The sequence below is a fragment of the Poecilia mexicana genome, unplaced genomic scaffold, assembly GCF_051168715.1.
Source record: "Poecilia mexicana isolate PSO_F unplaced genomic scaffold, ASM5116871v1 scaffold_8, whole genome shotgun sequence".
Classification (NCBI taxonomy): Eukaryota; Metazoa; Chordata; class Actinopteri; order Cyprinodontiformes; family Poeciliidae; genus Poecilia; species Poecilia mexicana.
The window spans coordinates 23,457,839-23,478,349 of NW_028263377.1; the positions used below are offsets into that span (position 1 = coordinate 23,457,839).

Here is a 20,511-nt window from a genome sequence, read left to right on the forward strand (position 1 = left end):
GAAATCGATTAGGGTTTGTTATATTTTTATTGTTTATGTAAATATGCATTTATACAAATGTGGTGATGTTAAGAACTACAGCTCAGATTGTTTGATGTTTCTGTTTATTTTCTGTTTGTATTTATAGTCTGACCAGTTACTGCAGAGCGAATAAAGCAGCTGTTCTGTTTTCTGGGCTCATTTCTCCTCATGATTCCATTATTTTTATCTAAACTTCTCTTCTTCCCCATTAAGAATTTATTTTGATTCTTGTGATTTCATTTCAGATCTACTTTCTGTTTATGCTGCTTCGAAAGAAGAAACTAAAAACCATGTGAGTTGTGACATCATGAGTCACACAATATCCCCCACATTTACTTTCAGTTTGAAAGTCAGTGTGTTCAGATGTTCTTCTTCTCTTTGGATCGTTTGAACAAACTGTAAGTTTGCTTTGTTTCCTACTTAAACTTTGTTTTCAGAACTTTCCTGTTTGTTAATTTTCAGGATTATTAGATTAGTGAGGAACTTCAATCAAACAACATGAACAGCTGATGTTTCTTAGTTTTCTTTCTCTGAACAAACTGCTTCATATGTCTTTATCCTGAATTCACCTTGTTACCTTTGACCTTTTGCCCATGCCTCTCGCACAGTGAGATAAATCAGCTAACTGGAGCTCAACGTAGCGAACGTTCCAGATTACAGATCAGTTTTTGGTGAATAAAGTGGAGTAGACTTGCTACTTGTCAGATGACGGAAATCGTTGAACGTTGTATCATTTCTGCTTCAGCGGTTTAAGCAGAGTGGTAATGAAATACAACAGACACTGACAGGCCTCTGCGTCTGTCTTGTTATTGTGCCCTGCTGTTACATTTCAATGGCAATCCACACAGCCAAACTCATGATCATCAATCTCGCCAAGCTGAGCTTGCAACTTCTCCAAGGTCTGTTCTTTCCTGACAGCAAGTTTCAGGAACTGCAACTGAGCTGTGGTTCTGAACAAGAATCACTTCCTGTTTGGTTCTAGTCACACAGCATCTGAGTCTGAGTTTTCACAACAAGGCATTTCATTGTATGAACCAATCGGCCTCTCATGGCCAGAATAGCTGCCAACATTTCCCAAATTTCAGGATATACAAAGTGCCTGCTGGGTCCAAAAAGCAGAAATCCTGTTATCAAAAATTCAATTATGTGCATTTTAAACGTTGGCAAGCCAACAATATGGACAGACTCAGGGTCTTCCTTCTCCCAGGAGTCCATCATTTATCCAGATGCAAATGTCCCATGGGGGCTGGAGGGCTGTCCTTTGCCCAATCTTCTCATCGAGACCAGATCCATACTCAATTTGGATTTAGTTTGCAATTTGGAAGATGCGCAAACAGAGGCTCCAAGAAAGAGCACAGCTCACAGAGCAAAAAGCAGACCAGCTGAGGGAGGCAGCATGAGCATAAGAAGCATCAGCTTCACAGAGAAGAGAAAAACAATCCACTGTCAGGTTCACACTATCGTATCCATTCCATTGTTAATTTATAAGTTTAAAGTTGTTAATCTGAGCTATTGGCAGACATGATTATGATGGTTTTTAGTTAAGAAGGGTTTGAGAATGTCTGTGTTGAGCTAGTTATGCACTCAATAAATCCACTACTGTTCATTATTGTAGCAGTTGTTGTTCTAGCCAGTTTAATACTGGCTAGAACAATTGATACGCTTAATAATAAGCGTTGATCCGTTGCTGCTTAATTTTGACGCACTGAGCAGCTAATGTTGTACATTTTGATCATGTGTTAAGTTGATCTTCTTGTCGTCCAAATTCCAAATCTGTTCCAGTCAGATGAGTCGTTTGTGAACAAAATCCATTTATTCCATGATACACAGCAACAATGTTAACAATGACTTTGCCACAATGGTCAAAACCTTGTATGCCCCTCCGCAGGGCCGTGCAGAGACCACTAAAGCGGCAGGTGCTCAAAAAAAAAAAAAAAAAGAAAGAGCACATCTAACCACCTTCTAGGACAGAATATTAGCAAAGCCTCTCAGCTTTCAGAGTTTAATAAACAATGATAAATTACAAAATTGTGAGATATACAATCAAAGCTAAGGAAAATCTATATATAGTGTATACAACTATGCATATATAAAATATTTTATTAGTAATTTCTTCCTGCAGGTCTATTTTAGTAAAGTATTGCAGTATTCAAACCCGTAATTTAGCAAGATATGTAAATCAGAGCGAGACCACCAGACATATTTTGTCTTTACAGAATTACACTATTAAAAATATAAACAAGGGCACAATGCAACCTTTTAGTGGACTGTAATCTATAAAAAAGAGCTGCCTGTTTGCTGCAGTGGAGATGAAGATGGTCCATTCAGGAAAGCAGAGCTGCATCAAACTTTAATGTGGAACTGCAGAAAAAAAAAAAAAAAGCAAAAACTGAATTGTTAATGCATGTCACTATGAGGTCACCATGAGAAAAGCCTACTGAGTTTTGCTTAAAAAACTTTTTAAAAAAGTAAAATCACACATCTTTGTCTCATGAAATGAAAAAATTATTTGTAAAACAAACTTATTTGCACTTGTCATAAATCGTTTCTTGCTATTCCACGTTTTTGTTTGTGACTCAAAGTTTTGCTTGTGATTCTCACATAACATCATGGGCAGGGCCTAAAATCACAACAAAAGATTCCTGATGTGTGCAAATAAAAATTTATGTTTGGCAAATAACTTTTTTAATTTCACGACACAAAAATTAGTTATTTAATTTAAAAAAAGTTTTTTAAACAAAATGTTTTGTTTTTAAAAAATAAATCATTACAATTCCAAAGGTTTTGATTACAATTTTATTTTACTTAACTGAGGTTAGTTTTTTTTTCATTGAATAATTGGGAAAAAAAAATTAACTGCATACTCTGCGAACAAGACCCTAAACTTACTTAAAGTCTGGATTGAGTTTTTTCCCCTTCACTAATGACACTTTTATTACATACATTATATAAATCATGGTAATTCAGGGCGAGTTATTTTTAATTCTAAATGAATATCCTTGTTGGACTTTTATTTAAGTGCTATTCTCCTTCAAGATGGGCACAGATATGGGAAGTGTGGAAGCCCCTACTGTATCAAATCGATATAGGAATAACAGAGAGTTGGCCACTCTGAGGTAAAAACGACAAACAGTTTCCAGTCCAAGGGGGGGCACAGCTGTCTCTGTGGGCGGGCAATGCCCCCCAATGCCCCCCCCCCATGCCGCCGGGCCTGGTCCTCAGGTCTCCACAATTAAACTCATACACAGCAGTTTTCTGCCGCTTCCTTTAAAATAAAATATTATTGTTAAAATGCGTTTCATTCAGTCACATCATTAAGTATTTATGGAGCACATGTTCAGTTCTTGATGGTCAGCATGAATCAGTGTGGTTCAGTGAATGTAAGTGTTGCTTCATGTCTCCATCTAGTGGACTGATAGTAGAAGTGCAGGTTAAATCAGTGAATGTAAGTGTTGCTCTATGTCTCCATCTGGTGGACTGATAGTAGAAGTGCAGGTTGAATCAGTGAATATAAATGTTGCTCCATGTCTCCATCTGGTGGACTGATAGTAGAAGTGCAGCAGCTGATGCAGCTTCCTCTGCCTCTCTGCTGTCTGACTGCATTCACCTGACACTGTTATGAAGCAGAGAAGAAGAGCCAATCAGAGGAGGAGCAGCTGATCTTTTTCCAGCACTAATGATGTAAAGGATGATCAGAGTTGATGTGCAGATGAATGATGTGTGTTTCCTCTGCAGGTAGAAAGTGTGTGTGAGCTGATGTGAATTCAACAGCATGGATCAGTGTGAGGACAGAGAGGAGGGAGTCCCTCCCTCTAAAACCACTCTGTGTGGGGAAGATGAGAGCCAGAGCAAAGGTCAGAGGTGAGGTCACCATCTCTAACTGTCCACAGCCCTTTTCACACAGCGTTCACTATATCAGGCCAAAACAGACGTGGTGATGAAGCTGCTGCTGCTCCTGTTTACTGCTTCATCCAGACTGAACAGATTCAGTTTTAATCATCATGTTTCTGTCAGGATCCATCAGAGACTCAAACCAGAACCAGAACCAGAACCCAGCTGTGTGTCCTATAAGAGCGACTGGTCAAAGGGTACTCCCATTTACTTTAAATCTCCTGGATCTCCACCATCAGAGAGGTGAGCTGTTTCTAACTGCTGGAACTGTTTCTATCTGTCATTGTGGCCATGTGACGATACCAAGTTCTGTTGGGTTCTGTTGCCATGGGAACATTAGACTGAATATCAGGTTGTTTTATTTTCACTCCATCAGTGCATATGGTAACATGTCTTGTTAAAGACGTCTACACATCTTCCTCCAGGTTTGTGATGTGAGAGATCAGCAAGTTAAAATCAACCAAACTTTAATCAAATGCAAAGATTCTTTGGAAAGCTGACAGAAAAATTCACACAAAGATTCAGTCAGATCTGGTTTCCATTCTTAATACCTGCAGTTATATAGAATAAAGCCTCAAGCTGCACTAAAACCTCTTCTGGAATATTACAGCAGCAGCTGCTGGCATAACTAATGATCTGAGTAACTTTCAACAGTTTTGGTTCTCAGTCCTGCTTCATAATTATTTCTGTTATTTCTGAGATTTTACTGCTGCATGTTCAGACCAAGCCTTGTACCGTGCATGACCAGGACAGAAACGTTCATGTGCACAAAATATTTCACTAGCAGCAGAGCCATGAAGTTATTATAGGAGATCAGACTCAGTTAATTACTGTTTTACTCTTTTAAAATAGTAATAATAAAAGTGCTAAAACTGGTGCAGTTTTAAAATGCATAATCATTAAGTCACATCACAAAAACGGGATGAGATAACATTCTGTAGGAAAGATTTGATTTTTAAAAGCACTATTATGTACAAACCATATACATTTATACAAAAATAATATGAGCTCCTTTCCAGGCCTCAGGGATTTGGTTACAAAAACAAAAACCTTCAATGTCAAGAACTGGTCATGATTGCAAACACATTGTTACAAAAATTGAAAAATTACAGTTTCTAGTGTCTAAAACTGAGTTTAATTAATCATTTTTACAGTCTTAAGGATTCAAAAATAATGTTATGGAAAATGACCACATGTTCAGGCCTCTTGGTTTTGTTAAAGACAAAAATAAACCCAGTAATATTTCCATTATAAAACCCAGATTAGGACAACATGACATAGGATTCTGCATTTATTATTTAACACTCAAAGTGGTTCTTACTTTTTAAGATGCAGCAGAGGGAACCATGGAGCCTGGAAAAGCATCAGAAAATGTCAAGTTAAATGATTTGGAAACAGAAAGATTTCAAAGAAACAAAGGACAACTATTAACCTGAAATGACACTAAAGGTACATCAGGTTTTTATCAGGTAGAAACATGAGCATCACTGTCTGCAGTTCCTTCTGGATTATCTTGCCCACTTTTCTGGATGCCACCTTTCCATGGATGGTCTTTGTGCCTTTCTGGGTTCACCTTAATGAACCCAGAACAACAAAATAAAAATAAGAAACACTTTTGGAAAACTGGCAGTTTGAAGGAAGAAAGTCAATGTAATGTAAAAAAAAGTCCTTTACCTAATGTGAATTATTCCGTTTTTAAATATATTAAGATAACACGTCAACATATTGGTCAACTGTTAACTATCCTCCTGACTACCAGGAAAAAAAATATTGTCCAATCACCATTTTTTTAAATCCCACAATCGTTGTAAGGAAAAACTAACGGTACTACTTTGTGTCAAATTTTAATTAATCGAGTTTGATGGATTAAAATGCCACGCCCAAATCAAAATCGATGTTATCGCACACAAACATCTGTTTATTTACGTCATAAAATGCTTATCGCACACAAACACCTGTTAAATCTGCGTCATAAAATGGTTATCGTATAAAAACATATGTTTGATTTAAATTGATTTCTTATCAATAATAAAACAGGCAGTGTTCTGGAACATTCTCTCTTGCATCATATAAAATTAAGTTGATATCAATGTAAAGCAGACAATGTTCTGGAACCTTCTCTCTCTTGCATCATATAAAATTAAGTTGATATCAATGTAAAGCAGGCAGCATTCTGGAACTTTCTCTCTCTTGAGTCATATAAAATTAAATTCTTATCAAAATAAAACAGGCAGCATTCTGGAACCTTCTCTCTCTTGCATCATATAAAATCAAGTTCTTATCAAAAAAAATAAAACACAAGATTCTGGAACCTTCTCTTAAATCAATTGGTTAATAAGGGGTGAGGTCCTCTTTGTGACTTTTGACCCAGTTATACCAATGCAACTCCTCCTCACGCAGATAGACTCCACCCCCAACTGCTTTTATCTTCCTGCTCCTGGCAGATGCCCCAGCCCACTTTTATGAATCAGCCAATAGAGATAAAGGGGTGGATTTCTGTTTTCTGCTTTAAATAATTTTTCGGAGGCCCTGTCATTCTACTTGTTGCATTTGTTAGAGGAAGATCCACTTTGCTCTGACAGAAAACAAACAAACAAACAAACAAAGAAACAAAAAATGGTTCGCATTAAAAGAGAAAAGCCTCAAAAGAGAAGACATCAGGAAACCAATCAACTACCATGTGCCTCATCTGCAGATGGACAAACCATCACGAGGCCCTGCTCCATGGTTGATGCTTCAACCTCTACACTCCTGGATAGAAATCTGATCCTACCTCCATCAGCAGCCGAATCCTCAATTCAGCACGAGATTCCCACCTTCCAGGACTCCAAACATCCTCCGCCTGATTCCTCTGGATACCACTCTGCTGAAGCTCCTTCATCCATCTTGGGAAAAACCACCACCACCCGGTGTTGTCCAGTGGGACCTCCCTTCTCTGTCAGACTCCAGGCTCGGTCTATTCAATTCCAGTCCATAAATTGGATGCTTCCCAGAAGTCCTCCTTTTTTTGTGCAAGAGAAAACCTGAAGACAAAAGGCAGCAGGTTGTGAAGTGAGGTGGAGAAGCTAGTCTGGTAACATCCAACTCAACTGCTTGAAGATCCAAAAACAATCAGATGGGAATCCCACCACCTGCTCCATGCATCACCCCAAGAAGTAAATCATTACAGTTGGACAAAGTTTCCTCTCTATTTTTTATATATTTATTTATTTTTATATTATTTTTTTTTTGCTTCATTCATATAAATGTAATCCAACAAAGAACTTTTATCTCCACCTCCAAGCCTGAATCCACTCTCAGTCACTTCATCCCAGTCAAGGCTGATGAAGAAATTAAGGTCAAGGAAATTATAGTCACTATCTACTCAATAGTTAAGCATTTAATAAATCATGTTAATTGTTATATTAATTTCAAATCATAATAAAAACAGAGAATAGTTTATTTCATAAACAAAAATGTATCTGTGTTTAACTTCCTCACCGTTTCTTTCTCTGTGCTGCTCTCAGCTGGTATCTGATGAACCATCCTCCACTCTGTCACTTCAACCAACCGACTTGCCTCGGGGTGAATGAAGGTCCAAAATAATGTCGAGTCACTATCTACTAAATTGTCAAGTATTTTATTGACTAATATTTTGTTTTTTACAGTAATTTTTTTAAAAGTTACAATTTAAATAAAAAAAGAATTTTGTTAATTTTGTGGACAACTGATCCATATGTTTAACTTTGAGAGCTTTTCTTTCTCTGCTGCATCAGCTGCTGAGCTCAGCCTGTATCAGATAAACCAACAGCCCCTCTGCAACGGTCACTTTACCCCAGCTAGGGATAGTAAAAGTCAAAGATATGTGGAACCGGTAAACTGTCAACCATCAATATATTTTTAGAATAATGATAAGACAAGCATACTGTTATAATTATTACAATAGCTTAATCCTATGAACAAGTTTTTGCTGTTTCTTTCTTTGTGCTGCTCTCAACTTGTATCAGATAACCCAGCAGCCTGTCTCCAACGGCCACTGCTTATTTAAAAAAACAGTCAAGGAAATCTGGTTCTACTGTTCCCTAACTCAACAAGTATTTACTAAGCCATCAAACATGTACAAAATTATTAATATTAGTACAGGTTAATTATTTTAAATTAAGTTAGAATTGCTTACCATGTCTTTAGTTTTGTTTTCCTTCTGTCAGGTAGTTTTCTATTTATCATTTTAAACTCCTCTCCTATCTAGAGAAACCAAAGGAAATGAAAAAAAAAAACACCGTAGCACTAGCACACGACTAAAGAACATACTTTTTCATAGAGATTAGGACAGAGCACAAGAATGACATGATTGAGTGGAAGTTTGATAGGTTGGCCTCTAGTCAAACCTGAGCCCATATAAAAATAAATGCATAATTAAAGATTAGCTTTGTGTATTTCATTGTAAACCAAAAATGAACCAGCTTTAATAAAATTCCTCTTGTTCATGTGTGTCAGGCTTAAACACACAGGAAAGAGAAGAGTCTGTTAGTTTATGGAAAACTATTTTAATATTTAGTTGTTGTTTTTTCTTTTTTTTTTTTCTGTAACTGAAACAAGCCTGACCTCTACTACGTTTACACTACATCTACCGATACCTGCACAAGACATATGAGGAACATTTTTATCATCCTGTCTGATTATGCATTGTCCATGCTGTTAGTGATTCTATTCAATCGTTCAACCTTATTTTTCCTCAATATCTTTCCTAAAACCCATTTAGTACCATCTATGGTTCAATTACTGGTTGCCATCTTCAAAACACCAGGGCAAGAACATGCATGCAGTTAAGTGTTGTAGGAAATAGACCTCCCTGAAAGGAGAAAAGTTGGAAAGAAAAAAAAACAGGAAAACATGACCACAGAAGCAAATCCACTCAGACCTGGTCTCCAAATTCAATTCTGAAGCAAAACTGTATCAGTAGATCCACAAGTCCACCACACTTTTCAGATTTTTATTTTTTTTTTAATCCTTAACTTTATAAACCATGTATCCCATATAATTGTCAATCTATTGGAAAAAAAATGGAATACACTGAAATATGTGGTTATTTACTTTCTTACATTTATTACGCTCCTGCACTGGACTTTCTTTTTTTTTTCTCGAGTTGAATGTCTGAATGCTTTAGCACGTTGAATTCTCTCGTTACTGAAATCAGTACAGACAAAGTTTTAAAAATGAACATTTTTCATTTTCATATTGTTTTCTTATAAGCTAACAAGTGAACCATTCTTTATAATAAATCCCTCTAGTCAATATGTCATCACCAACAGTTTACCTCATAAGCATGAAAAAGGTGCTTATGAGCATTTTAATCCATCAAACTCGATTAATTAAAATTTGACAGAAGGTAGTACCATTAGTTTTTGTAAGGTAATTAAATACTGAAAACATTTTTTTTGGAAAAAAAAGTTTTTATTTTTGAACCCCATACATTTGAAATTGAACCTTGATGGCAACCAGGTTGTCCCAAAGAAAATATCCAAACAACATAAGAATAAATTTCACATTGACAGAACTGAGCACTGTTGCCTAGCAAGAAGGTTCTGGGTTCGATTCCTGGCCCAGGATCTTTCTACATGGAGTTTGCATGTTCTCCCTGTGCATGGTGGGTTCTCTCCGGGTACTCCGGGTTCCTCCCACAGTCCAAAAACATGACTGTCAGTTTAATTGGCCTCTCCAAATTCTCCCTAGGTGTGAGTGTGTGTATGCATGGTTGTCTGTCTCTGTGATGCCCTGAGACAGACAGATGGACGGACGGATGGATGGATGGATGGACGGACGGACGGACGGACGGACGGACGGACGGATGGATGGATGCTGGACGCCTCAAAGATGACTTGGCTTTCAGCGCTGACCGTCCAACCAGCCACTAGCTGCTCATCGCTCTATGATGGGCAAAGACACAAGTTTTGTTTTCATTTTTCCTCAAACATTTTACTTTGATATCAAAGCTGAATTCATTTAAGCTCAACATGACAAATCTATTCTACAAAACCTTTTCATTTATGTTGAGAGTGGCTTCCAGTCCTTTTTGTGCGCAAATAATTTTTTTAAAGAATCATGTAATTCTAGAATATATTCAACACTTTAAGAAGTATTAAGCAAAACATGTAAATAGTGATAATTTGTTTTGCTCTTACATAATATCAGACAAGTCCTGCCACCTGCTGGCAAACTGAGGCTGGTTTCAACATCTGCTGCTGTTGCAGGTCAGATTAAAAATGAGCTAGTTGGATCTTTTCGGGTTGAAGATGGACTCAAAATCAACTCCCAAACCTACTGCCAGTTTTTAAAAGAAAAAGGAAAAAGCTGCATCTTTCAAGAAGTAAATATTACTGGATGAATATTTCCTGCCTTCCTGATTGTTCTGGTTCCTCCACAGAGTGGACCAGCAGAGCTCAGAGGTTCCCAGTGGTCTGTCTGCCCAGCAGCATCAAACACAGCTGGACTCCATATTTATGGTCTGTACATGAACAACAACTACTTTTCCATGGTTCTGTTCACAGTCGTCTCCATGCTGCACTTTGTAGACCAGAGGACTGTCAGTCTGTCCAACATCCATCTGGTGTTGGGCTCCATGATTTCAGTCTGATGTTTCCTTCATCTATTATTCTGTTCCAGCTGCTGGAGGAAAACATTGTCACTTTTGTGAAGAACGAGCTGAAGAAGATCCAGAAGGTTCTGAGTCCAGATTACCCAGAATGCTCAGAGAGTCAGAACGATGATGATGAGGTGTTGGAAGGTGATGATGAAGAGCAAAGGAGGAGCAGCAGAGAGGCAGTGATGAAGATCACACTGAACTTCCTGAGGAGGATGAAGCAGGAGGAGCTGGCTGACCGTCTGCAGAGCAGTAAGAGGATTTCTACAAAGATTTGACCTGATGGATAAATGACACATTTACTGATGTCTGAAGAAATGGAATCACATTTATTTAAATCATCTTCAGAAGGTATTTTGTTTCATCTCTGACTTTTTGTGTTACTTTAGAACATTTTGCTCCAGTTTGTAAACAACTTAAATCTGGTCTGAAGAAGAAGTTCCAGTCTGTATTTGAGGGGATTGCTAAAGCAGGAAGTCCAACCCTTCTGAACCAGATCTACACAGAGCTCTACATCACAGAGGGAGGGACTGGAGAGGTCAATGATGAACATGAGGTCAGACAGATTGAAACAGCATCCAGGAAACCACACAGACCAGAAACAACAATCAGACAAGAAGACATCTTTAAAGTCCCACCTGGAGGAGATCAACCAATCAGAACAGTGATGACAAAGGGAGTGGCTGGCATTGGGAAAACAGTCTTAACACAGAAGTTCACTCTGGACTGGGCTGAAGACAAAGCCCACCAGAACATCCACTTCATATTTCCATTCACCTTCAGAGAGCTGAATGTGCTGAGAGAGAAAAAGTTCAGCTTGGTGGGACTGATTCATCACTTCTTTACTGAAACCAAAGGAATCTGCAGCTTTGAACACTTCCAGGTTCTGTTCATCTTTGATGGCCTGGATGAGAGTCGACTTCCGCTGGACTTCCACAACAAGGAGATCCTGACTGATGCTACAGAGTCCAGCTCAGTGGATGTTCTGCTGACAAACCTCATCAGGGGGAAACTGCTTCCCTCTGCTCTCCTCTGGATAACCACACGACCTGCAGCAGCCAATCAGATCCCTCCTCAGTGTGTTGGCATGGCGACAGAGGTCAGAGGGTTCAATGACCCCCAGAAGGAGGAGTACTTCAGGAAGAGATTCAGAGATGAGCAGCAGGCCAGCAGGATCATCTCCCACATGAAGACGTCACGAAGCCTCCACATCATGTGCCACATCCCAGTCTTCTGCTGGATCACTGCTACAGTTCTGGAGGATGTGCTGGAGACCAGAGAGGGAGGAGAGCTGCCCAGAACCCTGACTGAGATGTACATCCACTTCCTGGTGGTTCAGACCAAAGTGAAGAAGGTCAAGTATGATGGAGGAGCTGAAACAGATCCACACTGGAGTCCAGAGAGCAGGAAGATGATCGAGTCTCTGGGAAAACTGGCTTTTGATCAGCTGCAGAAAGGAAACCTGATCTTTTATGGATCAGACCTGACAGAGTGTGGCATCGATATCAGAGCAGCCTCAGTGTACTCAGGAGTGTTCACACAGATCTTTAGAGAGGAGAGAGGGCTGTACCAGGACAAGGTGTTCTGCTTCGTCCATCTGAGTGTTCAGGAGTTTCTGGCTGCTCTTCATGTTCATCTGACATTCATCAACTCTGGACTCAACCTGATGGAAGCAACACAAACATCTAAGAAATCTTCACTATTTAAAAAACCTAAACTAAAGTCTGTCCATCAGTCAGCTGTTGACCAGGCCTTACAGAGTCCAAATGGACACCTGGACTTGTTCCTCCATTTCCTCCTGGGACTTTCACTACAGACCAATCAGAGACTCCTACAAGGTCTGCTGACACAGACAGGAAGTAGCTCACAGACCAATCAGGAAACAGCTCAGTACATCAAGAAGATGATCAGTGAGGATGTGTCTGCAGAGAAAAGCATCAATCTGTTCCACTGTCTGAATGAACTGAATGATCGTTCTCTAGTGGAGGAGATCCAACAGTATCTGAGGTCAGGAAGTCTCTCCACAGGTAAACTGTCTCCTGCTCAGTGGTCAGCTCTGGGTTTCATCTTATTGTCATCAGGAAAAGATCTGGATGTGTTTGACCTGAAGAAATACTCTGCTTCAGAGGAGACTCTTCTGAGGCTGCTGCCAGTGGTTAAAGCCTCCAACAAAGCTCTGTAAGGACACACATTGTTAATAAAGTTACTTTTGATGGGTAGAAATCTGCTAATTATGAGGTAAATATTCATGTTTCAGTTTATATTTTGGTGCTTTGTCTCTTCAAAGTGTCCCATTGGGGGGAAGCGCAAAAAAAGAAACAGACTTCCTTCAGCAGCTGAACATCATGTTACATATTCACGCAGCAAAACTCCTCCACTTTGTTAAAAGTTAAATTGGGTTACTATAGTTAATTGTGTAATTTTATAATTCTCTTTCCAACCTCCTTGTTGCCTGTAGTTCTGTCATTTAAGGCTGGAGGCCCAATGAACCAGTTCACAACAAATACAAAGGTTGTGTAAAATTAGATGGTTCCTTCTCTGTCCAACAAAAACATTGTTGATTTGAAAGAACATAAAATCAGATGAATAGTTTAATAACAGACTTTCCTCCCTGTCTCCTCAGACTGAGTGGCTGTAACCTCTCAGAGAGAAGCTGTGAAGCTCTGTCCTCAGTTCTCAGCTCCCAGTCCTCCAGTCTCAGAGAACTGGACCTGAGTAACAACAACCTGCAGGATTCAGGAGTGAAGCTTCTCTCTGCTGGACTGAAGAGTCCAAACTGCAACCTGGAGACTCTCAGGTAAAATGTGACCAATCCTGGTGATTTCTATCCACTAGCTGCTAGCAGAGATTAACTAAAGTATTTGACCACCATCCAAATGATGGGAATCAGGAGTTCCAGTAACTTCCATGGCCACAGGTTTACGAAAGTAGCACCAAGGCATGGAGACTGTTTTTACAAACATTTGTGAAATAATGTGTTGCTCTCAGTAACTCAGTGGATTCCAGCCTGGAACTGTGATAGGATGAGCAACAAGTGGCTTCCTGTCACTAACAAAGTTTCTACACATAAACGTTGCTGGTTTTCATTCCCTCCATGCTGACAGAACCAAGAACAGAGGTGTTTAGAAAGGCAGTGGTCAGACTTCATTGATAGTGTAACTCTGGATACTTGACAGATTGCTGCATCCTTGGTGCACAAATGAGCTTTATTACAGATCCTTCCTCCCAGCAGTTGTTAGACTTTCTAACCAGAACTGCTCCCAATAGGGCTGCACCGATTGCAGTTTTCTGGCTGATCACGGATTACCGATCTTTTAAAGAGCCTTACTTACCGATTCCGATTTTGGTCAATACCATGTTTTTGTATGAAATGTTGCTGAATATATCAAGAAAGTTCCTGAATTGGCAGCAATGGGGCGACTATTGTTAACTGTAAATGTGCAGACATGAGCTGGTCGGCCGGTTTGTCAGTCAAACTTTTCTCACGGGAGAAAAGAAAAGCACAGTGGTTGATTTTAGACTTTTGCTGAGGTTGATAACATCGGTGGATAAAATCAGCTTCACATGTAAAAATCGGCCAATTACCGATCTCCTAAAATTAAGGAAATTGGCACCAACAAATCAATACACCCCTACCTCCCAACAAACTTATTGTTTTTATACATACTGGCTGTTACCTGGTGTCTTTTTACATTCCTTTTAAATAGTCTATTGCTGTTTCAACATACAAATATACACATCTTATAGATCATTATAAATCGCCCTACTCAGCTGCACATTTCTTTGAGACTTATGATGCTGTTTTTATTAAATGTACAGCATTTTTATTCCTCTGTTATAAATGTGTCATTACTCTACAGTCTCCTATTATATATTTTTACCTTTTCTTTAATATCTGATTCTTTCATTTAAACTTGTTGCTGGTAAACCTGAACTCCCTGCTGTGGATCAATGAAGGATGTTTCTATTCTGATCCGTTCTACATGTGACAAATGTTGATTTTTATGACACACAGAACTACATGAGAGTGTTATTACTATTTCATCTTATTGACAGGTTAATTTATTGACTTTTTTCCTCTCCTATAAATGTCCAGTTCAGACGATGGGCTCTACCTCAATGTTCTCATCATGTGATGATTGTGTGTCTGCAGCTTATCAGGCTGTTTGGTCTCAGAGGAAGGCTGTGCTTCTCTGGCCTCAGCTCTGACCTTTAACCCCTCCCATCTGAAAGAGTTGGACCTGAGCTACAATCATCCAGGAGACTCAGGAGTGAAGCTGCTGTCGGCTGGACTGAAGGATCCAGACTGGAGACTGGAAGCTCTCAGGTATGGAGGAACCTGCTGCAGGAGCAGAGAAGGTCTGATAGAGGAGGAAGAGGAGAAACGTCTTTAGTCTGATGGGAAACATTTAGTTTGAAGAGAAATATTTAGTTTGATCATTAAATATTTAGACGCCTCATCTGGAGGCAGAGATCATTACCCAGTTTTCTGGAATATTCTTCTGACTAAGAACGGCTCACAAGGAAAATGAAAGAGTGGGATGGATTTAATAGAGTTTAATAGGGACTCTGACTAAATGAATAAAAGTGAAGTTCAGTTAGATTTCCATGATGATCCACTGATGACAGAAAGGACTTTAAACAATATTTGATGGAGCTCCAGACCAATCAGCCCCAAGGAGCAAAGATGAGAAGAAAAGTAACTCCATGTTGGTCAGATGGATGTTTAAAAGTTCAGAGACAGAAATAAAGATTTTAACAAAACTCACAAGTGTGTATCGCGCCACCTGGTGGTGCTGGTTGGTAGAGGAAGTGCTGAAAGGTTGGAGGTGTTTGTCAGAGGTGTGTGATGATGGAAGCCTCTCCCTGGTTTGTGAGTCTGAGCTCAGAGATCAAATGTTTGGTTCTTGTTGAACTCTTTGTTGAATGTGATGCAGCTTCTCCTTTTTAATGTTTGTATTTCTGGATATTCCAGTGAGGCCACAGCAGGTTGTCAGCAGCAGGTTGTTTAGTGTTTCATTCCTTCATCTGTGTGGATGGAGCAGGTATCCAGGTGTTGATCAGAGTTTAGATTGATTGGATTTTAATGCTGATTATTAAATCAGGTTGAGCTTCCAGAAATGTTTCCTTAGTTTCCTGATGTCCTTTTAGGCTTCAGTGAGTTTCTTCAGGTTGTTACTGAGGGATTTCCTTTCTCCTCTCTGTTGGAGCTTTTCCTGTGTTTGGAGAAATGAGTTGTGCTGCAGCAGCACCAACTGTCCTTCCTACATCCACTGCAGTTTGCAATCCAGATGTTGGACTGTTCCTGTCTCAGTGGAGGACAATGTGTGTCTGAGAGACATGTAATGTCCATGTTTGCTGCTGAAAGAGACTGATGGTCTGACCCCCCTCCTCCTTTCAGGGTGGAGCCTGCTGGAGGCCGATTCTTGACACCAGGTCCATGGAGATGTAAGTGTGTTTTTCATCTGATTCATGACAACAAAGCAGCTCACATTCAACCGTCTTCAAACTGTCACATCACTCATTCAGGATCATCATCAAAGATCAATAAATGATCAATAACTGCAGCTGGATTGTGTTTGTTCTCTCCATCAGATTCCTGTCAACTCACCATCGACACAAACACAGTGAGCAGAGAGCTCAAACTGTCTGAAGACAACAGGAAGGTGACATGTGAGGAGGAGCTTCAGTCATATCCTGATCATCCAGACAGATTTGATGTATATAATCAGCTGCTGTGTAGAACTGGTCTGACTGGTTGCCGTTACTGGGAGGTCGAGTGGAGAGGAATTGTTTATATATCAGTGAGTTACAGAAGAATCAGGAGGAAAGGAGACAGTACAGACTGTGTGTTTGGATATAATAATCATTCCTGGAGTCTGAGCTGCTCTGATGATGGTTACTCTGTCAGACACAATAACAGAGTAGCCCGTCTCTCCTCCTCCGTCTCCGTCTCTAACAGAGTATCAGTGTATGTGGACTGTCCTGCTGGCATTCTGTCCTTCTACAGAGTCTCCTCTGACTCACTGATCCACCTCCACACCTTCAACACCACATTCACTGAACCTCTGATTCCTGGATTTACAGTCTGGTCGACCAGTTCTGGTTCCTCTGTCTCTCTTTGCTGATTTGAGTCTAAAGATTTTCCTCCTGTCAGAGAAACTCTCTCTCTGTTGAACAGATAGTTCATTTCTACAATCTATTTCGTGGTGAAACTTTTCTGATCGAGTCCTTGGAAACTTTTTCTTCTTCCAGTCCTTTAAAGATTGAAACTGGGACTTTTCCAGGATTATTCCAGGATTATTCCAGGATCCACATTTTTTCCTGTCTGTTTCCAGTCAAAGCTTCACACTGAATATCAAGATGTTGTTTCTCTCATTTTTTCCTCTCATTCATCAGATTTCATTGAAATGTTGATCAGTTTTTCTCTCTGAACATTTTCTGTTTCTGTCGGCTCCTATTTTTCTAAACTCGTCAGATTTGAATATTAAATCTTCCTTTTGTTTATTTGCTGCAGTTTTTCTTCATGTGTTTTAGAGAAATAAAAACATTTTTCTTCTTCTGCATTTGGTTCATTTGCTGCTCATTCTGTTATTTTCCTGTTCAAATTTAAATATTTGCATTAAAACTATTTTTCATCAACTCTGCCTGTCAGAAAGTCCTAGTTAAAGTAAAACATTCCCATCCTATGAAGGTCAGAGGTCAATGCTTTGAAGCATAAAGTGATAAAATCTTCATATTTTCTGTTTCATTCAGAACTTCTGCCTGAAACTCAGAACCTGCAGAACATTTTTTCTCTCTGGAGAAAAAATCCAGGAACTTGAAGATCAGAGCAGAATGAAAACTGGAGATCAGTGATGGACAGAAAAGCTCTGATCGCTGCATCTCTGACATATTTTACATTTGATAACAGTAAACCTATTTTAGCTGAGAATAGACCAACATGGATATGACCCGCCACAGCCCAACGTGGGCCACACCTGATTCAACCCAAACCGGAAAATAAAGGATTTAACTGGAAATCCCAAAACTCAGTAAAATCAGCAGCTGGTTGTGATTAAAATGCAGTTTGTTGCAGAGATTCAACCTTCCTGATGGTGAATTTAAAGGGTCATGAAGAAAGACTCACCCTGGAACTGCAACAAGAGGTGGAGGACCGGCTGCTGGTCTCACCTTCTGATGTCTCCGACCAAACACTCCACCATCAACATTTAAAAAATGATGCAGGAATGCAGTTTTCCTACTTTCCCACTTGAAATAATCTAGTCTAAATATCATATACAAAAATATCAAACCAAAAAGTGACAAATCCAGCAGTCAAGGGAAAATAACCTTCAAAAATACAGAATACAGCAGTCAACTGTTCAAATACGGAATTTGCATAAACATGGATGCCCAAAAGTAATTCAAATCGCAGAATGATCAAAGCATAAAAATAAATGCCAAGGATCATGACAGAAATACCAAGAAAAAAAATCTGTAATAGAATTTTGTAAAATTATAAACTGCAAAAGTTTTTCACTAACTGGCATATAAAGAAACATCTCTGGAAAAAGCTTTACTTTCTGCGAATGTTTCAATTTATTTATGAGAGAAAAATGACAAATAGTTCAACGTAAAAGTTTAGTTTTATTTTAGGGAATTTGGATTAATATACAATCAACCACTAAATCTACATCCACTGTAAATGATGGGAGTTTTAAATGTAGACAAAAATAAAACCTCAGCACTTTTGGGGATTTATCGGGACTAACTGCTCGTTACCTACACAGTTCACAGGATGACTGAAGGTTTATCCAACAGCAAACCTTTTCACACCTGATGGAAAATAAATGTGGAAAAAGTAAACGGGAGAGGGCGGTAAACTACCGTATTTTACCGCCCTCTCCCATCGTGCTCCCGTATTAATATTTTCCAGTAAATATCCGACACTGTGCACAGGAACACAAAATCTTACCAAGTATTTTTGTCTAGCCACTGAAGGGAAATTGACCTATTGATTATTGCATTACTTGCTTAAAGGAAGCTTTTACATTTATTTTTTAGCACTTTTTAACCTAAACAAAGATCCTCACTGCAAAAACACAAAATCTTACCAAGTATTTTTGTCCAGTTTCTAGTGCAAATATCCCAGTACACTTGAAATAAGACAAAGCTAACTCACAAGTAACTTTTCAGCAAGACATAGGTGCTTGTTTTAAATCAATCATTTCATAATATTGATTGTAAAAAAGGTATTTATTCCATTAGCAGATTATTTCACATATCACATTTTCCCATGTTATAAAATGTTCTTAAAGGGCCGGTTGTGCCAGAATGCATTGATAAAACCCACTAAACTGTTCAAATATCAGTGAGTTGCTGTTTGTTTCAGCATTCAGTATGGAGGCTGAATATGTGACATTTTAAATAGAAAACTGACTTTTTTGTCAGATTGAGTTCTTATTATGGGGATTATTTTATCCAATCAACAAATGTGTCCAAATTGAAGGCTGATTTTTCTAAAACCGTTTTAAATTTGGGCTGTAGCAATATAAAAATGTGGGTATTTTCCCATATTTGGAGGTATTTTATCTCAGCTTGCATGATTTTCTCCCATACAGACTTGAGCCAAGACACTAGAGGGCAGCCAACCCTCGTCTATTAGCTACGTAACCTCAGCCTGCATCATTTCACCAAGCTGTCTGTTGCCTGCAGCCCCTCATTCAAACAGAATTACACTGTGAAATAGGATTACGTGTCAAGCAATGCAATGATTGAGCACAATTGTTGTGCTTTGGCAGCATCAAGGAATAAAAAGGAAATACACAAACATGGATTTCCTGTTTGTCACGTTGATGTGAGTCGTCTGTGAAACCACATTAAGATAAGTTGATCCTTGGTGTCAAATGATGGGCATCTTACCATCCACACTTCTTCCTGCTTTTATAAAGATTTCTTTTTTAACCAAAGTAAAAAAAAAAATAGAAAGAAATAGCAGTTCCTTGTCTGGTTGATCCCCAGAGAGCATCCAGACTGAGTTATTGCCCTATAATTATGTGCATGAGTGAAAGTGTGTGTGTATAAATGAACGTGATCTGTTTTAAAAGGAGTTTTACTAGGGTTGCTGTTTCCTCAGATTGTGGATTTGGGACTGGATCTCCCTTTATGGGTTGCCGTTCCCTCCACAGCTGAGCTGGCTGAAGAGGCTGATTCGAATTATACAAAGACACGTTTAGCAAAAGAAAGATAATCAAATCAGAACCAAAACGAGGGGTGGAGATTAAGAAAGCTTCTCAGCCTCATATTTCATCAACATCTCCTGCATGCCGATGAGCCGCGGGTTGATGCGTCTGCATGCAGGCAGGATTGAAAAACACGAGTCTCTGAAAGCTTCCTGTTTCAAAACCGTTGATGTGTTGGTCAGTCTGGATTGGCAGGGCGGCGGTCTGCAGCCTCAGAGGTCAGGTCCTCTGGTGTGGCCCCTGAGGAACCAATTAACCCCTGATCTGAGATCAATTAACCCATGCTCTGCACCTCAACAGGATAGCATCAATAAAGAGCACAAACAAGTTGAAACATACAGTTCTTCCTGAAAACAAAGTGTAAAAAGAAAACCCTCGTCTTAATTAAGCAGAGATGTAACTGTTGAGAGATAACCAACCTGCGTAGTGATATCTCACATTTCAGTTCATTAAATATCCTTAATAATGAACTGAGAGTTACAGAAGAAAGTCTATTAATCACACCTGACTGAGGTGGCGGACAGCAGCTCATCTGAGTCGCCATGTTTGTCAATATCCTCTTCAGCAGAGCTCTGGATCAATGGCTGCCCTGAAACGATGGCGACAGACAGGCTGGTTATTATACGTACGTTGTGACAAAGTGTAGGAATCACAGGTTGATGAAGAAAATACTCAAGACTTTGTGATTTCTATGGATTTTATTTTGCATCTGCAAGAGTTTTATTGGGATCCTTCGTTATGGACCAACACAACACA

The 20,511-nt window shown here is 39.2% G+C and overlaps 1 protein-coding gene across 2 annotated transcripts; it reads left to right on the forward strand.

Annotated features, from left to right (window-relative positions):
• The first annotated feature begins 367 nt into the window (after positions 1 to 367).
• Positions 368 to 17,097, forward strand: LOC148158102 (protein NLRC3-like). 2 transcript variants are annotated; one of them, XM_088007732.1, is made up of 10 exons: positions 368 to 419; positions 3,757 to 3,882; positions 4,036 to 4,155; positions 10,316 to 10,394; positions 10,555 to 10,783; positions 10,921 to 12,709; positions 13,155 to 13,328; positions 14,685 to 14,858; positions 15,933 to 15,979; positions 16,127 to 17,097. In XM_088007732.1, exons 2-10 carry the CDS (start codon positions 3,794 to 3,796, stop codon positions 16,657 to 16,659), a joined length of 3,234 nt encoding a protein of 1,077 aa, XP_087863858.1. In that variant the 5' UTR covers positions 368 to 419; positions 3,757 to 3,793; the 3' UTR covers positions 16,660 to 17,097. The 2 variants fall into 2 exon arrangements, with proteins under 2 accessions (XP_087863858.1, XP_087863859.1); XM_088007733.1 differs by lacking the exons at positions 368 to 419; positions 3,757 to 3,882 and having other exon boundaries at positions 9,625 to 10,394.
• The last annotated feature ends 3,414 nt before the right edge of the window (positions 17,098 to 20,511 follow it).